Source organism: Myxine glutinosa, chromosome 7, assembly GCF_964187855.1.
Source record: "Myxine glutinosa chromosome 7, kmMyxGlut1.1, whole genome shotgun sequence".
NCBI classification, from domain to species: Eukaryota; Metazoa; Chordata; class Myxini; order Myxiniformes; family Myxinidae; genus Myxine; species Myxine glutinosa.
In genome coordinates this window covers 96,197,947-96,216,866 of record NC_136267.1, presented here as the reverse complement: position 1 = coordinate 96,216,866, position 18,920 = coordinate 96,197,947, and the positions used below count along the sequence as shown (strand labels likewise).

Here is an 18,920-nt window from a genome sequence, read left to right as displayed (position 1 = left end):
TCCCCCTCTCTCCCCATCTTGTCTACCGCTCCCTATGTTATATGTTTTTTGTGTCGGTTTGTCTTTCTGTGTGATTAATGTTCGCTCTTTCACGAGCCTCGACCTTGTATACAAAAACAAAAAAAAAAAAAAAAAAAAAAAAGATGGAGGGTATCCTTGGAGATGCAGCACCCTCTTCAATACTGTACCAAGCCAGCTCGGATTAGATGAAGATAGATTAAGTCCATGACCAGTTAGCTCAGGGGCGACCCCCAACAGTACACAGAGCATATCGTTATGGATACCGAGAGAAAGTAAAATTGGATTATGATGAGCAATACAAACAGAAAGAGAAAGATGGAAAACTAGAGCAATGTGACTGTCGCCAATATGCCTCTGCATAGTCCTTGCCCGTGACAATGGGTAGATGCCCTCGTTCACTGTCCTAAAAATAAACAAGTATGGTTTAAATCCCTTCTGCTGTTTTGAAGTATTAAATTTTTACCACAGGACAGGTTTCACATCGATCGATGAAGCGATTTCGGAGAAGGGATTATTTTTCAATATCGGCTTTCAAGCCAATATGGCTGTCAAACCACGTGACATATTACATCAAAAATGTATACTTGTGCATATGTATGGGGAGGGGATTTGTGAAGTTTGGTGTTGATCGGATAAGGTTCATTTTTCTATCCAAGATGGCTGCCAAACCACATGACCTACGACGTCATCATTTTCAAACTATATGCAACAATGGTGTTAGATGACATTAGTAAAATTTCACATCGATAGGGTAAGGGTTTTCAGAGATATAATTATTTAATAGTTTCCTTAAATCCAATATGGCTGCCAAACGAGGAATGACCTATGATGTCATAAATTTATTATTTCAATACAAATGGGTCAGAGATCATGTGCATGCAATTTCAGATTTTTAGGATAAGGCATTCGATTAAAACATTTATGGCTGGTACACCACTTCACCGATGATGTCATCATTATCATGCTTTTATTCCCCATTGGGAGTATGTATTTGACAATGTGCCAAGTTTAAAATCTTTCCATTCAGCGAATTCAGAGAATTCTTTTTTTAATTATTTGCATTTAATTCAAAATGGCTGCCATACCAGCTGACCTATGACGTCACAATTATCATAAAAACCATTCTGCATGGGTGCGACTCCTACCCCGAAAGTTTAGTCTCAATCGGACATTTGGTTGCTGAGAAAAACGAGGTTTAGCCCATACGGACGGACAACCCAAAAACATAATACCTCCGGCAACCTTCAGGGCGGAGGCATAAAAAGAATAAAAGCATATCCAGCATAATGGACCCCTCACAAATCAAAACAGAGTCTGCAGCTGTTATGTGGGATAACAAAAGCTTATATCAATGACCATTATTGAAAAGTTCCCGACATAGGATGTGCAATGAAATGAAGGAAATCAAAACAATACCTACCACTCCCCCATAAACCGTGATTCGACTCCTCAGCATGAGCATCCTTCTCGTCCTCCCAGCCTGAAAAGCGTTCTGTGTACTGCAGCTGCAGAACAGCGACAACGTCCGGCATCGTCGCGGACAGGACACGAAAAACAATATCGGGACGGCCGAGCTGGCGATGCTTCACTGTCAATTCATACGGGCCCTGCATTTCCAACTCGTTGACTTCATTTCGTCTGAAGGTGTGCACAGTTTTGCCTTCACCATCCCGGACCTCCAGCCCCGACGGTAATATAGCGAGAGAACCGGGCAACATCTCCCCGGCTCGTCCGAAGCAGTAAGTAGCAGGTACTTGCACTATTGAGGTTTGGCCTGACATCTTTGTACAACTATCCTCCAATTTACCCTCAAACTGCACCACCTCCTCCTGACTTCCTCCAGGCTTAAGCCAGTTTAAAGACCACCAAGGTTCCTCAAGCTGGCCCAGTAACGTACCTGCTACCGCCATGTCCCCCTCAATATTCTCTAGGTTCTTCCCGATACCATCCAGCTGCCTGCCTTGCCGATGCAGAGCCTGCGTTGACTCTACCAGGCGTTGCTGTGATCGCTCAGCCAAACCCAGCAGTTCCTTGCCGCGTGTGGACGTCGGCTTGCGCCCAGACAACCTCCCTGGCCCACCGAGAAGTTCCGCGCGCCAAAAGTGCTCAAGGACGTTGTAGACCGTGTCTCGGCTTGGCCTAATCGATGAGAACCAGTGAGTTGCAGAGCCAGGACCGGACAAGATAATGGCACTAAAGATGAGACCTGTGGTTTCTCGTTTCATTCCGGAAATGTCTCTTAGGTGCAAAGATAGAAGTGGTGCGACAGCGCCATCAGTAGAGAAGCGCAGCGAGCCAGGCATCAATACGAGTCTCCCACGGACCCAGCGCCGAGTGCTTGGCAGGTAGTATGCGGCCTGCCAGGTGGATATGGCCTCTGCGTTCATGTTGTGTAAGCTGAAAGGAGACACACGGATGTCCTCATTCGATTCCATGACATTTTATCAATACCATACTTAGTCTAAGGATTTATTAACGCACAGGTTGTAAACCTGGTGCGTTATAGCGTTTGCCTGGGAATTTCTGTCTCTCCAAAAGTGAAGCTCCGTTTCTGTCGCTCAGATGTGTAAACATGACGTCATCAAATCTATATTTAGGCTAACCATGGGCTACCCCTTTGGCTGGTACGCGGCCGCTCGCTAGTACATAATATAGGATATATTTGTTATATGTTATGTTATAGGATATATAGGATATATGTTATATGATATAGGATATATATAGGATAGGTTATAGGATATATATGTTATAGGATAGGAATATAGGACCCAAATGACCCAGAGGACCCAAATGACCCAGAGGACCCAAATGACCCAGAGGACCCAAATGACCCAGAGGACCCAAATGAACCAGAGGACCCAAATGACCCAAATGACCCAAATGACCCAGAGGACCCAAATGACCCAGAGGACCCAAATGACCCAGAGGACCCAAATGACCCAGAGGACCCAAATGACCCAGAGGACCCAGAGGACCCAAATGACCCAAATGACCCAGAGGACCCAAATGACCCAGAGGACCCAAATGACCCAGAGGACCCAAATGACCCAAATGACCCAGAGGACCCAAATGACCCAGAGGACCCAAATGACCCAGAGGACCCAAATGACCCAGAGGACCCAAATGACCCAGAGGACCCAAATGACCCAAATGACCCAGAGGACCCAAATGACCCAGAGGACCCAAATGACCCAGAGGACCCAAATGACCCAAATGACCCAGAGGACCCAAATGACCCAGAGGACCCAAATGACCCAGAGGACCCAGAGGACCCAAATGACCCAGAGGACCCAGAGGACCCAAATGACCCAGAGGCCCCAAATGACCCAGAGGACCCAAATGACCCAGAGGACCCAAATGACCCAGAGGACCCAAATGACCCAGAGGACCCAAATGACCCAGAGGACCCAAATGACCCAGAGGACCCAAATGACCCAGAGGACCCAAATGACCCAGAGGACCCAAATGACCCAGAGGCCCCAAATGACCCAGAGGACCCAAATGACCCAGAGGACCCAAATGACCCAGAGGACCCAAATGACCCAGAGGACCCAAATGACCCAGAGGACCCAAATGACCCAGAGGACCCAAATGACCCAGAGGACCCAAATGACCCAGAGGACCCAAATGACCCAGAGGACCCAGAGGACCCAAATGACCCAGAGGACCCAAATGACCCAGAGGACCCAAATGACCCAGAGGACCCAAATGACCCAGAGGACCCAAATGACCCAGAGGACCCAAATGACCCAGAGGACCCAAATGACCCAGAGGACCCAAATGACCCAGAGGACCCAAATGACCCAGAGGACCCAAATGACCCAGAGGACCCAAATGACCCAGAGGACCCAAATGACCCAGAGGACCCAGAGGACCCAAATGACCCAAATGACCCAGAGGACCCAGAGGACCCAGAGGACCCTGAGGACCCAGAGGACCCAAATGACCCAGAGGACCCAAATGACCCAGAGGACCCAAATGACCCAAATGACCCAGAGGACCCAAATGACCCAAATGACCCAGAGGACCCAAATGACCCAGAGGACCCAAATGACCCAGAGGACCCAAATGACCCAGAGGACCCAAATGACCCAGAGGACCCAAATGACCCAAATGACCCAGAGGACCCAAATGACCCAGAGGACCCAGAGGACCCAAATGACCCAGAGGACCCAAATGACCCAGAGGACCCAAATGACCCAGAGGACCCAAATGACCCAGAGGACCCAAATGACCCAGAGGACCCAAATTCTATGTATGTTTCTATGATGATGTATGTTTTGGTGAAAGTACATAATGTGAATACTAGTAGCAATTTTACAAACACCATGGCATAATTTCAAATCTTGACCCGAGATGATAATTATGCTACATCATAATTTCCATGTGCCAACCTGGGCGGAATCCAAGTGGATTCACTTGTTATAGCTTGAACCTCTCCGACCCTAGATGGAGAAACAACACAAACCAAAACGAGGAACGACGACACAGTCCCTGTTTGTACCGTATCCGAGAGAACAGATGGCCTCCAGCGATTCAAACCACAGTTAATGCTTGGCGATCTTGACCACCTGTTCAGCTGTTCACAAACAGCTGTTCACCACCATCTCTTGTCTTGCCCCATCCAAAACCCTGATCTTTTCTACCCCCTCCTTCCCCCAAGTCCTCTCCCTCCCACAGATCTCCTGATGTCCCTGCTCTCAAATGTTGTACTTGTGTGCTTCCCTCTCTCTCCCCACCTTCTCCCGCTCCCTTTATCATGTGTTTTATGTGTCAGTTTGTCTTTTTGTGATTAATGTTAGCTCTTACACGAGCCTCGATCTTGTATACAAAAAAAAACAAAAAAATAATTAAAAAATAAATCACCATCCTCTGTCCAAAATCAGCACCATTCCTCCACTACTAAAAACACAATACAGCACTGTACACGGGACTAGGCGCTGTACTGTACAGGAAGCGCTGGAAACCACCACAGCACAGGTGAGTAGCTGCTTTGTATATGGAACATTGTATACGATGCCGCACTGTACAGTGTACATGAAGGCATGGAGTCGCACTATGCACGGCACCGCACTGTACTGTACACGGAATTGCCGGACAAGGCGCTGCACTGTACAACGTACACAGACAGCATCGCGTTGTACACAGCGTCCGTGCTCACGCTGTCAAAAGTGTTCCACAGTCGAGGATTATGACTGAAATAATAAAAAAAACGTGTTCTTAAAGCCAAATGCTGAAACCAAAGTGCAACAACAATAAGGATAAAATGAAAGAAAAATTTGCCGAACGGACACGTCATGAACTCACCCAGTTTAGAGGACAACCTTATGATGTCGCTTGTGATTCGCAGCAGCGCCCCCGGGCGTCTCAAATCGTACTACAAGGAGGAAGAAGAATTGCGAATGGCAGGAGGAAGAGGAGGGCGTGAGGAGTGATAATGAGATTCGATGGAGAAATCGGCTACACAGGAAAGGGGAGGAGCATCAAGCGAAGGAGGCGGAGTCTGAAGGAAAGTTAATTTGCTGGAAAAACTAGTCAGTTGATTTGATGACAATAGGCGGGAAAACAGAATGGATACTGTCGTTGATGAAGAGGCACTACTCTTGGGTCAACGACAAAATCGCAAAGATCTACTAGATCTACTGTGGTCAAAAAAGGAGGAAATTACCGCTATCCCGTCACAGAATTGTAATACGTGATTTAATGGGGAAGTATTTTGTAAACAATTGCACCAAAAACATAACAATATGCGAATGGGCATCTCTTTATTACGTACGCACATATGAGGGAAATTACCTTCATTTACCCCTCACTACAGACACATATGCTCTATTACATTCCTCTCCATTACTCCATAATTCACTAAATTAATTACTTACTCTAAACTCTAAAGTTTAACCTTGATTTTTTTTTACCATTACTCGTTGTTAAAGTACAATGTAATAATAGCCTGGGGGAGGTGGAAGTGGGGCATTGTTAAGGTGGTCGGGTAACATATAACATGTAATTAAATAATGTACATTATGGTAAATGGATATTTTGATCATGTATTGTGGAGTATTTGATCGATAATGTATTAAATTATGGAGGAATAATGAACACTAAATTTAATTTTTGTATTTGAGGGTTATGAAGGATTGAAGGAAGGTACCAGAGAGGGTTCTGGATGGGAGGAGGATAAGGAAGAGTGTGAAGATGGAGATCAGAGAAGAGCAGCAGGGGTTTATATTTACATTGAGCCAACACCGGGCTTGTTGTAAATAAAAAGTTGAACATTTATATGTATTGTTACGTGCTCCTCCCCGACCCCCTGGTCACGGTGTACCTCCGAGCCCCGAGAGCAGTCATGGCAGCAAAATGTGTTATTCTGTATGTCAAAGATCAATGGTGAAGCCACACCAATTGTTACTCACAAACAAATATTGTATTAAGATCACACAAGAATAACAGTACAACAATAATATCAATCAAAAGTACAATCAATATCCTTTGATGGTACCATCAGTTTTGTAACATATAACTCACTGTGCTCCAAGTGAGTGAAACAAGAACATCCCCGATGTCTCTAATCCCCGGCTTCAAGCCCAAGTCGATCCGCTCCAGCGATCGACAGATCAATGTCCAATCGAGACCAGAATCCAGTTGGGTTGACAGTTACAGTCTGGCTGCCAAAGCTGTGCAAAGGCGCCTTCCAGGCGACTGGGAAATCCAAAGGCGCCCTCCAGGCGACTGGGAAATCACACCCTCGGGTATGGACGTTCCACAGCTCGCAGTCGGCAAACCTCAGATTTACCTTCAGGTATATCCGCGTTGCACACACACACACCAGCTACGTCTGAATGCGGTGAAAACGGCTGACGTGAAGCAAAGAAAAACCTTGCGCGACGCGCAAAGGCTGAAGCGAAGCAAAGAAACCTTGCTCGACGCACAAAGCGCGTGAGTCAAAATGGCGGACAGCCCGTTCTCGAGACGTAACGGCCCGGCAATGATTCTCTCCGGAATCAATCGCAAAACCTGACACGCAGGTTAATCTGTCACAGCGATAATCACTCTGTCGCAGGAATCCCTTTCCTGAGAAACCCGAAAGTTCGCTAGTGACTGTCGTTCGCCAACGTTCGCTCCAGACCACAAAGCAACTATGCTTCCTGTCCGACTCCACTCGCTCTGCCTTCTTTTTTCTTCTTCCTCTTCGTCGTCCTGTTCCGGTTTTATTTAAAACATTAACTTTTAACTTTTGAAAATAGTTCATGAACAATAAACCTTTTGAAAACAATAATAGTACATGGAATCCAAAATGTTTACAGTGGATGAAAACCACCACAACGGAAGTGACGAATCCATAACACTTCCCCCCCTCAAGTAAGAAAGTTTGAACATAGTGAAAACTTTCTTTGCAGGCAAAAACTCTTTTAACAAACAAAAGTAAAACTCACACCCAAATCATCAATTCACGTGAGCAACAATAATTAATATTTACCAAAAATAAAGCAACAAAACTTCCAAACAACCTACAGAAATTTCCAAAGTTAGTTCACTCTGGACAAAGCATCAGCAACGACATTGTCCCTGCCCTTTACATGCTCAATTTCCAAGTTGAACTCCTGCAAAGCCAAACTCCATCTCATCAACCTATGATTTTTATTTTTCATTTTTTTGAATGAAGGTTAAGGAGTTGTGATCAAAAATCCAAAACAAAGCAAATCTATAGCACATTTTGAAGGAGGCCGAGCTGAGAGCCAGGTTTCATGGTGGTTGGGTGGTGAGGCCTTGAAGTATTCACTACATGGACGCCTTTAGGAACGTGGAGTTCACGGTTAATCCATGTAGGAATCTTGGCTCGGCTGCTCCGCAGCATTCAGTTCTTCAAACTCTTCCTAACTTTCATAATAATCACGGTTTGAGCGCTTGTCGCTGTAGTTACGTGAATAGCGGTCTCCTTCTCGGCCACTACCCTGATAATCATCCCTTCGGGAGCTGCCGTAACTCTGGGCGCCTCCATAGTAATCTCGACTGCGGCCACCACCAAAACTACTACTCCCACCCCGGGAGCCATAGCCACCCCTGAAACTACCTCCACGTTTTCCTCCTCTGTAGCCCCCTCGACGCCCATGGCCTGCCCTTTCTACTGTTATGGTCCGACTATCCAAATCCTTGCCATTCAAATCCTTTTCTGCATCTTTGGCGTCCTTTGTGTTTTCAAACATGACAAAGCCAAACCCTCTATACTTTTGCGTCTCCCTGTCTTTGATCAGCAGCACTTCCAAGAGTGGTCCATATTTGCCGAAGACAGAGTCCAGAACATCTTCCTTTGTGTTGAAGTTCAGTCCACCTACAAAGAGCTTGCCAACATTGCCTCCATTCATGACTCGTGTGCGCTGACACTTAGTTTCAGGGTACTCGACAAGACGTGCCTGTGCAAAGCGTGACGTCCGTACCTTCTCCTTCTCTTCAGAGCGCTTCCTACCCATAGCACGAGTAGCGGCACAGGATGGAAAGATACACGGAATCTCCTGCTCTAACTGCGCGGTGTTATTTTCCATACTAGGCTTTTAAACAAACATCGGATTACCAGAAACTTGACCACCGGCCAAATCATTTCCGATAACAAAAGAGATTCCCTCTACAGGAAGAGTGGCTTGTAAACCTACGGTGACCGGTCCTGACACCAAATCAGACTTTAAATGGATGACATGAAGTGGAGCTTTAACATAGCCACCAACCCCCTGTAAAAGAAAAACTAACACCAGTTGCTGTCTTCTCTGACAATGGCAAAATGCCTTCAAGCATCAAAGATTGATGTGCTCCTGTGTCCCTCAATACCCTAACAGGTCTCTGGTTCGTCAAGTCTCCATCCAGTGACACAAACCCCTCTGAAATAAAAGGTTTGTAACCCTCTTGAACAAGGTCGTTCTGTGATGCCGTAACTTTGGCATGGGAACCTTCACAAGGCACTGTCCTCGAAGGACGATTTCTCGCATTTGCCAATGCATTTGGAGTTGTACTAGTCTGACTCCGCTCCTGATTTTTCCTTTTCAGGGCATAACATTGGGACATCAAATGTGCAGGTTTCTTGCAAAAAGCGCAAGTAGGCCCGGAGGAAAAACGTGAGGTCTGCCTCGGGCCTCCCGGAAGATAAGTCGGTCTTGGAACTGTAGTCTTCTGATCCCTAAAAGTCGCGGTATCAGATTTGTCCCCATAGTCATCTCTAGGCCGCCTCCATGAATATTTGTTCTCCGCACCGGATTTACCATAACTCCCCTGGCTAACTCTAGGTGGGAAGTTAGGTTTGTGGAACCCCATCCTGTGTGTCAAGGCATAGTCATCTGCCATGGTTGCTGCCTCATACAACTCTGGTACTTTCTTTTCCTCCAGATGTACTTTAATGTCCGCGTGGACACACTGTTTGAATTCCTCCACCAAGATCAATATTGTCGCAACGGTTTGAAGTCTTTCCCAATCCCCTTGGGAAAGTCACGGTGTACCTCCGAGCCCCGAGAGGAGTCACGGCAGAAAAATGTGTTATTCTGTATGTCAAAAATCAATGGTGAAGCCACACCAATTGTTACTCACAAACAAATATTGTATACACAAAGAATTAAGTTAAGCACCCCTACACAAAGAATTAAGTTAAGCACCCCCTAATCCTGTCCTGAACCTGAACCCCCTCGAGCACGTTTGGGACATGTTGGGACGACAAATTGCGAAGATGGTCCCTCCAATAGCCAATCTGGATGAATTGGAACGTGCATTACATCGGGAATGGAACAACCTGCCACAGCAACGCATACGACGGCTTACAGGGTCTATGAGACGTAGGGTTGAGTCAGTGATCCGATCACGTGGGTCCTACACACGTTATTGACGCAAAGATCGCTAGAGGTCTTCTCAGAACAATGACTGTACGTTAGAAAACATAAACGTCATCCACACTGTCCGTGATGGACCTATAGCTCCATACTTAAATTGAGGTGAAAATATGCCTAAAATTCCCAAAAAATTTCACCTTAAATTATTCAGAATAAAATATTGAAAACGGCATGATTGTTATGTTTTTATGTGACCATAATATCACTTCTCCAGAAAATATAGCAATATCATGGGTATATTACACTGTTTTGACGACAACAAACTTGTAATGTGCGAGGTTGTAAAAAAACGGGGGGGGTGCTTAACTTAATTCTTTGTGTATATTAAGATCACACAAGAATAACAGTACAACAATAATATGAATCAAAAGTACAATCAATATCCTATGATGGTACCATCAGTTTTGTAATATATAACTCACTGTGCTCCAAGTGAGTGAAACAAGAACATCCCCAATGTCTCTAATCCCCAGCTTCAAGCCAAAGTCGATCCGCTCCAGCGATCGACAGATCAATGTCCAATCGAGACCAGAATCCCATTGGGTTGGCAGTTACAGTCTTGCTGCCAAAGCTGTGCAAAGGCGCCTTCCAGGTGACTGGGAAATCCAAAGGCGCCCTCCAGGCGACTGGGAAATCACACCCTCGGGTATGGACGTTCCACATCTCGCAGTCGGCAAACCTCAGATTTACCTTCAGGTATATCCGCGTTGCACACACACACACACCAGATACGTCTGAATGCGGTGAAAACGGCTGACGTGAAGCAAGGAAAAACCTTGCGCGACGCGCAAAGGCTGAAGCGAAGCAAAGAAACCTTGCTCGCGCACAAAGCGCGAGAGTCAAGATGGCGGACGGCCCGTTCTTGAGACGTAACGGCCCGGCAATGATTCTCTCCGGAATCGATCACAAAACCTGACACGCAGGTTAATCTGTCACTGCGATAATCACTCTGTCGCAGGAATCCCTTTCCTGGGAAACCCGAAAGTTCGCTAGTGACTGTCGTTCGCCAACGTTCGCTCCAGACCACAAAGCAACTATGCTTCCTGTCCGACTCGACTCGCTCTGCCTTCTTTTCTCTTCTTCCTCTTCATCGACCTGTTCCGGTTTTATTTAAAACATTAACTTTTAACTTTTGAAAATAGTTCATGAACAATAAACCTTTTGAAAACAATAATAGTACATGGAATCCAAAATGTTTACAGTGGATGAAAACCACCACAACGGAAGTGACGAATCCGTAACAGTATTACTATATAATATGTCATACAAAACATTTTCGGTCCCCACCAATAATTTCAAGAGGGAAACCTTGGTTGAGATGTAAAACCTCATCAGACAACCACTTTACAAAGATACACCTTGAAAAAGATCACTTGGGTACAAGAGTACCTGCTGCCAGCATCAATTTGTGTTTAGTACGAAGAACTTCAAGAATACATCCCAATACTCCATCAACCTCATGCAGAGGAAGACACGATTTAAATAATAGTTGAACACGTGATTCACAAAGGGCAGTGTTCTGGAATCAAGTTCGATCATCCAATTAATGTTCAGTTCAACGTCATCGTGCGTGCATATCAAGTTCTTCTTATTCTTACTTCATGATCCCCATCATTCCCACCCTCTGGGAGAACGGTTCTGTCCAGGCCTGACATTCGAATGTGGCAGCCATTTGTAATTTGTTCAGGGTGCCCGTGATAACTCGCCGACCGTTTCGCGAAAGACCTGGGATCTTTTATTTTTTTTACATCAACTGCAAGCACAAGGGATACCCGGCTTAACCTGCCGGCACAAGGAGATACCCGGTTTAACCTGCCTTCCGATGTATGGCGCTCACCTTGATGCAAAACACCAGGGCGGCAGTTTATAGCTGGGTCTGGATTCGAACCCACCCAGGTGGTGTTCATTAAACTGATGCACAGGGACTCGAACTCAGGACCCGAAGATCCCAAGGCAGAATCATTGAAGGAATGAAGCTCACGGATCGAATGACCCGACTGAGCGAGTCCAGAAAGGAATGAATGAAGATTTGAGCCTGCTTGACGTATTGTTTGGAAGTTTCCACTCCAACATTGTTCCACTTTGTCTTCCGGCTGCATCCTCTTGGGGATTTAAGGGATGTAAGCATTGTGACCACCGAACTTTGTCGAACTCGGTGGATTACAATATCGCCATCACTGTGTGAACGAATTCAAAATTCCTGTCCAACATCACCTTGAACAAAGTCGATTGTGAGACTTGGACAAAAACAAAATTTGTGTTTGTTCGGGATGCCGGAGATGGCTCCGTTACTCTTCGTGAAGGGCACACGTGTCATGCTGCATGTGCAACACCAGGACGGTAGTTTATGGTTGGGTCGAGATTGGAACCCACACTTGACAGCTCGGGGGTGAGTGCACGCACCTGTAGGATTACCTGCCAGCCTGCGACAATCCCGGATTTGATTAATTATTTTTTTCTCCATTGGAGATCTTTACTGTGCTATTCCCATATAGTGGGGCGGCTTAGCCCAAATATTCAAAAGAATTGTGCATTTTGTGATACAAGCACCAAATTTGGCACAAATGTACATTAATATGTTGCGAACATTTTCAGATATTGGGCCACTTGAAATTCCGTAATTTTTTTTTTCAAATTTTTTCAAATTTCGTAATTTCAAATTTTTCGGGTGACACCGTCACAATTTCGGTCTTCGAGGCCGGCCGATAGGCAAAGTGTGACCGGAAGGGACGAGGTTCTCCTGACCACGTGGCCCTCGATCTGGGAAGCGAGAGGCGTTCCATTAGTGGACGCGCCCCTCACGCCCGACTTTTGGGCGGCCCCGGCAGGCCGTTTGTTTTGACGTTCCGTGACAGGCCCCGCACCCCCACCTCCGGGCCGACCGGAAGCTTGTGCTGAGTACATCATACCTGAACAACTCAGTGAGGCAGAACACAGCAGTGCACACCAGGGTGACCCCTTCAGTGCATAAACCAATTAACCTGTCCACTGCAGGGCATATAGAAATGAAGTTATTTTCTGCATATAATAATAATATAAGTTCAGTTCTATATAACAATTTCTGTTATCACCACTACCACTACAACTACCACTACTACAAGCTTTGTCTGGAATTTTGTGGACTAACAGACAAACAGACATACAGACAAGCTGGGATCAAAACATTACCTCCTTCCACCATTGAGTGTAGAGGTAAACATCATGGAAATTATATCATGCCCTAGATTTAATTCATGCTTACCCGTGTATTTGCTTCACTGGTTCACAAGGTCTTTTGCATACATGTAATTCAGACTCTCGTCTTCATTGCTGACCACACAATGTTCGCAACATATTAATGTACATTTGTGCCAAATTTGGTGCTTGTATCACAAAATGCACAATTCTTTTGAATATTTGGGCTAAGCCGCCCCACTATATCGGCCGGCCTCGAAGACCGAAATTGTGACGGTGTCACCCGAAAAATTTTAAATTACGAAATTTGAAAAAAATTGAAAAAAAAAATTACGGAATTTCAAGTGGCCCAATATCTGAAAATGTTCGCAACATATTAATGTACATTTGTGCCAAATTTGGTGCTTGTATCACAAAATGCACAACAGGTTTGCTATGCTGCTACACTAATATGCCATATGCTTCAGCGTGAGTGCCTCTCCATCCACGTGGGCCAAGGTGTGGTGCAGATCGGGAATGCTTGTTACCTGCGCCACAAAAGGTGGATGGATGGAGGTTATGTTTTCACCCCTGTCTGTCTGTGCACAAAATATCTCAAAAATTTGTGGACGGATTCGGACGAAATTTGGCAGAGATGTAGCGTATGTGACAAGAACGACATGATTAGATTTTGGTGAAGATCCGGATTCGGATCCGGCTACTATAATTTTTTAAGTGAGTCTTCACCATTGGGAGATTGGGCCAAAAACGATACACATCAGGATATCTCAAAAAGTTGTGGACGGATTTGGACGAAACTTGGTGGACGGATTGGATGTCTGACAAGGACAAACAGATTAGATTTTGGTGAAGATCTGAATATGGATTCGGATATGAGAATTATTTAATTTCTTACGTTATTCTTCACCATTGGGAGATGGGGCCAAAAACTATACATTGCGGAATATCTCAAAACGTTGTGGTCGGATTTGGACGAAATTTGGTGGACAGGTTGTGTGTATGACGAGGAAGAATCAATTCGATTTTAGTGAAGCTCTGAATATGGATTCGGATATGGGAATTATTCAATTTTTTCAGTGATTCTTCACCTTTGAGTGATATGGCCAACCAGGCGGAGGTATGCTCTCTACTGAGTGCCGTTCTAGTTGGGAACTGCATTGCCTCGAACAAGGGATGCAGCCTCATGGGCAGATACCCAGCGATAAGACTGTGGGTGGTGGAGATGAGTCTTTCAATACATTATTCAGCGAAACCGGTGCAGGGAAGCGAAGCATGTACCCCGAGTGGTCTTTGTGGACTTGGACCCACAGTTGTTGGTAAGGAGGTACAGTTGTAAGTTTGGTGGGTCACATGACAACTCTGAATCAAAGGATTGCCTGGTTATACATGGAGTGACTACACATCCTGAGGATTGGTGATTTGATCATTGATCATTCATACCACTCTTGATCATTCTGACTGCACCTTCATGGTGAACAATGAGGCCATACGTGACATCTGTCGCCACAATCTGGATAGCGAGCGCCCTACCTACACGAATCTCAACCGCCTAATCGGACAGGTACAGTCGTGGCCAAAAATATTGGCACCCTTGCACTTTTTTCAAATAACTCACAATTTTCTCAAAAACAAGTTGAAATTGACAAAAGTACTTGGACTCCACAATTCTTTATTTCACTGTTAATCTTACAGAACCTTTGTTTTTGATTCAGAACTTAATATATCCTGGAAAATCAGAAAATATAAAGAAATGGTACATATAACATCATTAAAGGTTAAAGGTTTGCCCCCCATAGTTAGCCCACAAGCAACACGTAGGCCCATTAGAATTAGTTATGTCATAGTATGTGTAAGAGTAGGCCATTTCCCTAGTAATATCTGTTTTGTGTAAAGAAATGAGCTTAGGTCCCTTTCATCTTTGCGCCACCCCCCAATTCAATCATGGGCATAATCGATCCCGCGCCCCATTTTGGCTGATCCCTCCGTGTGTGGCGCTTTGGCTGCCAGCCGCGTTCGCTGCCCTTAGTTCGCTCGAACTAGTCAAATGACACGAGGTAGGCCTGGAAAGAGGGAGGAGCGCGGGGTCGGGATGTGGCCGAGTTGAGGAGCACGTCAGAGGCGGTGACGGTAAGAGCAACAGCCAACCAGGGCTCGGAGGGCATGGTGTGATAGGGCGTGGTAAGACGCGTCTAGTGAGTTCCAGAGGGTTCGCTGGGCAAGGCTACATAAGCCAGCGCACAAAGCCCTTGGGAGGACTGCCCTGATGAGGACTGAGCGAACTGGCTGATACGAGGACTCGTTGACTGAGAGGAATCGCGCATTGCAAGAGAACTGTATTGGGAGGACTGAAGCCAAGCCCTTTTTGGAGCATTGAGAGTACTGGCATGCACACGACAGTTTTGAGGCCTTGATTGAGAAGCGCATATTGAACTATTCGCTTATTACGTATGCAGCCGCAAGTGTAACCGCCAAAGCCAGCCCTACCGTTCGCCCTGCAATAACCCCGTGCGCGAAAACGACACGCAGAGAGCTCCTGCCATTCATCTTCTTCGCGGTGCGAGTTGGGGACCGGAGGAAGAGCTGCCCGGACGCCATTCCTGGACGTGCTGACCTGTTCATCTGCAATCCCTGTGTGAGTGTCTGTGTGTGAACGGGCCCGTTTGTCTTGGGATAAGTTAAGACTGTTTAAGACTGCACTGTGTATTCTTCTTCTTCTTCTTATTGTACAAAGTGTAAATAAATCGTGTTATTCCTTTCTTCCAAATTCGACCGTTTCAGTGATTTCCTCCATTGAGTAAGCGTGGCACGATTAAGAACCGCTCGGATCGGGATCTCGTCCTTGATAACGGCTCGGGTCAGGGGTTCGCTACCGTTCGGCATATCCACTAACACCCGTGATTCTGGCAGGGCGTATTTCCTCGTTTCTGCGCAGCGTTAGTACTTAGGTAATAGTGAATTCTTAGTCCTAAAACCCTATTTAACACTGTCCGGGAAGGACGTCATAGGTCCCGGGTCCCGTCGGCTAGTCAAAGACAAGGGGACTAATCCCCCCTTGGTAAGGGGAAAAGGCCAGCGCTGAGATCCGCAACAATATCCTGGAAAATCAGAAAATATAAAGAAATGGCATTCACAAAATTATTGACACCCTTGACTTCATATTTGGTAGCACAGCCTTTGGACAAAATAACTGCAGTCAAACGCTTCCTATAGCCATGAATGAGCTTCCTACATCTCTCTACTGGCAGTTTGGCCCACTCTTCTTGGGCAAACTGCTCCAGTTCTCCCAGATTTGAAGGGTGCCTTCTCTCAACTGCTGTTTTCAGATCTCCCCACAGGTGTTCAATGAGATTTAGATCTGGACTCATTGCTGGCCACTTCAGAAGTCCAGCATTTTGTCTTGAACCATTCCTGGGTGCTTTTTGAAGTGTGTTTGGGGTCATTGTCCTGCTGCAAGACCCATGACCTTCGACGGAGACCCAGCTTTCTGACATGGGGTTGAACATTGTGCTCCAAAATGCCTTGGTAATCTCCTGATTTCATGATGCCATGTACACATTCAAGGCACCCAATGCCAGAAGCAGCACAGCAAACCCAAAACATCACTGAACCTCCTCCATGTTTGACTGTAGGGAAGGTGTTCTTTTCTTAAAAAAAAATAATAATAACCACCTTTAGAGGCCATTTTTCCCCACAAAGCAGGGGTTGGCCTTTTTCGGGAACCGTGGTTGTTGTTGTTTTTTTGGTCCCCTTTTTGAAGCAATGTTTTACGGCCGGATGCCCTTCCTGACACCAACCCTTTTTGCCACCTTTAACGACAAACAGGGAATTACCAGTGAACTGGTACTCAATTAGCCGACCTCGGAAGGATGACAGGCTGAGTCAACCCCCCTGGCGTTAATTCAGCAATTGACCGGGATTCGAACCCAGGATCCTAGGATCCTAAGCCGGCATCCTAGCCACTAGCCCAACAACATCTTTTCTTTGAAGGCTTCATTTTGTTTTCTGTAAACAGAGATGATTTGCTTTACCAAAAAGCTCTAATTAGGTCTCATCTGTCCACAGGACATTCTCCCAGAAGGATTTTGGCTTGTTCAGGTGTGTTTTGACAAACTCCAGTCGGGATTTCTTATGTCTCTTTCTCAGCAGTGGGGTTCTTCCAAGTCTCCTACCATAGAACCCCCGTTCATTGAGTTGGCGACGGATGGTGCGAATTGAAACTGTCGTACCTTGTGTCTGAAGGTCAGCTTGAATCTGTTTGGCAGTTGATCGAGGTGCTTTCTCCACCATTTGAACAATCCTTAGCTGCAATCTTCGATCAAGTTTTCTCTTGCGGCCACGTCCAGGGAGGTTGGCTACAGTGGCATGGGCCTTAAAATTCCTGATAACATTGCGTATGGTGGACACAGGAACATCAAGGTCTCTGGAGATGGACTTGTCGCCTTGAGATTGTGCATGCTTAGCTCCAATCTTGTGTCTGACCTCCTCAGACAATTCTCTGGTTTTCTTTCTTTTCTCCATGCTCATTGCGGTACAATTGCGGTACATTGCAGTAGATTGCGGTACATTGCGGTGTGTGTACCTATAGCGTGTCTTTAGGAAAATTTTCGGTGTTAATTTTTTGTACATGTACACACAATCGTCGGTTAATTCGTGTCACGTATTCTGAGGCCTAGTACTAGAACTAGTAGGCTTAGGCTACCGTCTCCGACCTTGTGGTTTTGTTTTCTCTCAGCGGTTCGTCGAATGCGCTGCAATTACTTTCGTTCTCTGTTTCGTCCCAGTCGTTCACCACATACATCCTTGTTTAATATCTCTACTCAAAAAAAAAAACCCCAAAAAAATTATTTCCTTCTCAGTTCTTATTCGTTTATTTGTTGTTCTTATTTGTTTGTTCGTTCTTCATTCACATTGTTCGTGATCACGCGATCACGTGGTTAGAAATGTTTAATCTCTCCCCTGAAGAACTGTATTATGTCATATATTATAACACCTTTTTCTTCTTCTATAAAAGGATGCTTTCGTCTTGATCACCAAATCTATTCATTCCAAAAAAATAAAATAATAACATCTCTTATAGTTCCTCTTTTCTACATTCCAGAAACTCTCCAGCCCTCCACCCCTCCTTCAGCATCCTCAAACGTATTTTTGACTCGAAGGTCTCAAACTCATTTTGCAAAAAATGTTCGTTTCCCATGAATCGTACACTTTTCAAAATCCAATCTCACCCCTCCCCTCCAAATCTTCCCCATCCCCCCTTCCCTCCAAAACTTCCCCATCCCCCCTCCCCTCCAAAACTTCCCCATCACCCCTCCCCTCCAAATCTACCCCCTTACCCCTCCCCTCCAAATCTTCCCCATCACCCATCTCTTTCAAATATTCCCCCTTGCCCCTCCCCTCCAAATCTTCCCCATCACCCATCCCTTTCAAATCTTCCCCCTTGCCCCTCCCCTCCAAATCTTCCCCATCACCCTTTCCCTCCAAAACTTCCCCATCACCCCTCCCCTCCAAAACGTCCCGATCACCCATCCCTTTCAAATCTTCCCCCTTGCCCCTCCCCTCCAAATCCTCCCCATCACCCATCCCTTTCAAATCTCCCCCCTTGCCCCTTCCCTCCCCTCCCTCCTAACTCCCCCACACCCCTCCCCTCCAAGATTCTCCCTCGCTCCTCCCCTCCTAGACTCCCCTCTCACCCCTCCTCCTCAAAGCGTCCTCCCTGCTTCTTCCCCCTTCCAACTTTCACCTTCATCTCCCCCAACCTTCTGCCTCGCTCTTCCCCCTCCTCAAATAACTCCTCACTGTGCCTCACGCAATCTCCATAAAACCTTTTGTCCGCCCCATTCTTCCCTTTCTCCAAGCTAT

At 45.9% G+C, this 18,920-nt stretch overlaps 1 protein-coding gene across 1 annotated transcript in view; it reads right to left on the bottom strand.

Moving 5' to 3' along the window:
- Positions 1-5,390, bottom strand: part of SNAP47 (synaptosome associated protein 47) — a 28,481-nt gene extending 23,091 nt beyond the window's left edge. The window contains exons 1-2 of the mRNA XM_078782026.1: positions 5,329-5,390; positions 1,442-2,418 (exon numbers count right to left, since the gene is read on the bottom strand). Of these exons, the coding sequence (XP_078638152.1) occupies positions 1,442-2,408 (967 nt within the window). The 5' untranslated portion in view covers positions 2,409-2,418; positions 5,329-5,390. The remainder of the gene's footprint in view (positions 1-1,441; positions 2,419-5,328) is intronic.
- Between the last annotated feature and the right edge of the window lie 13,530 nt (positions 5,391-18,920).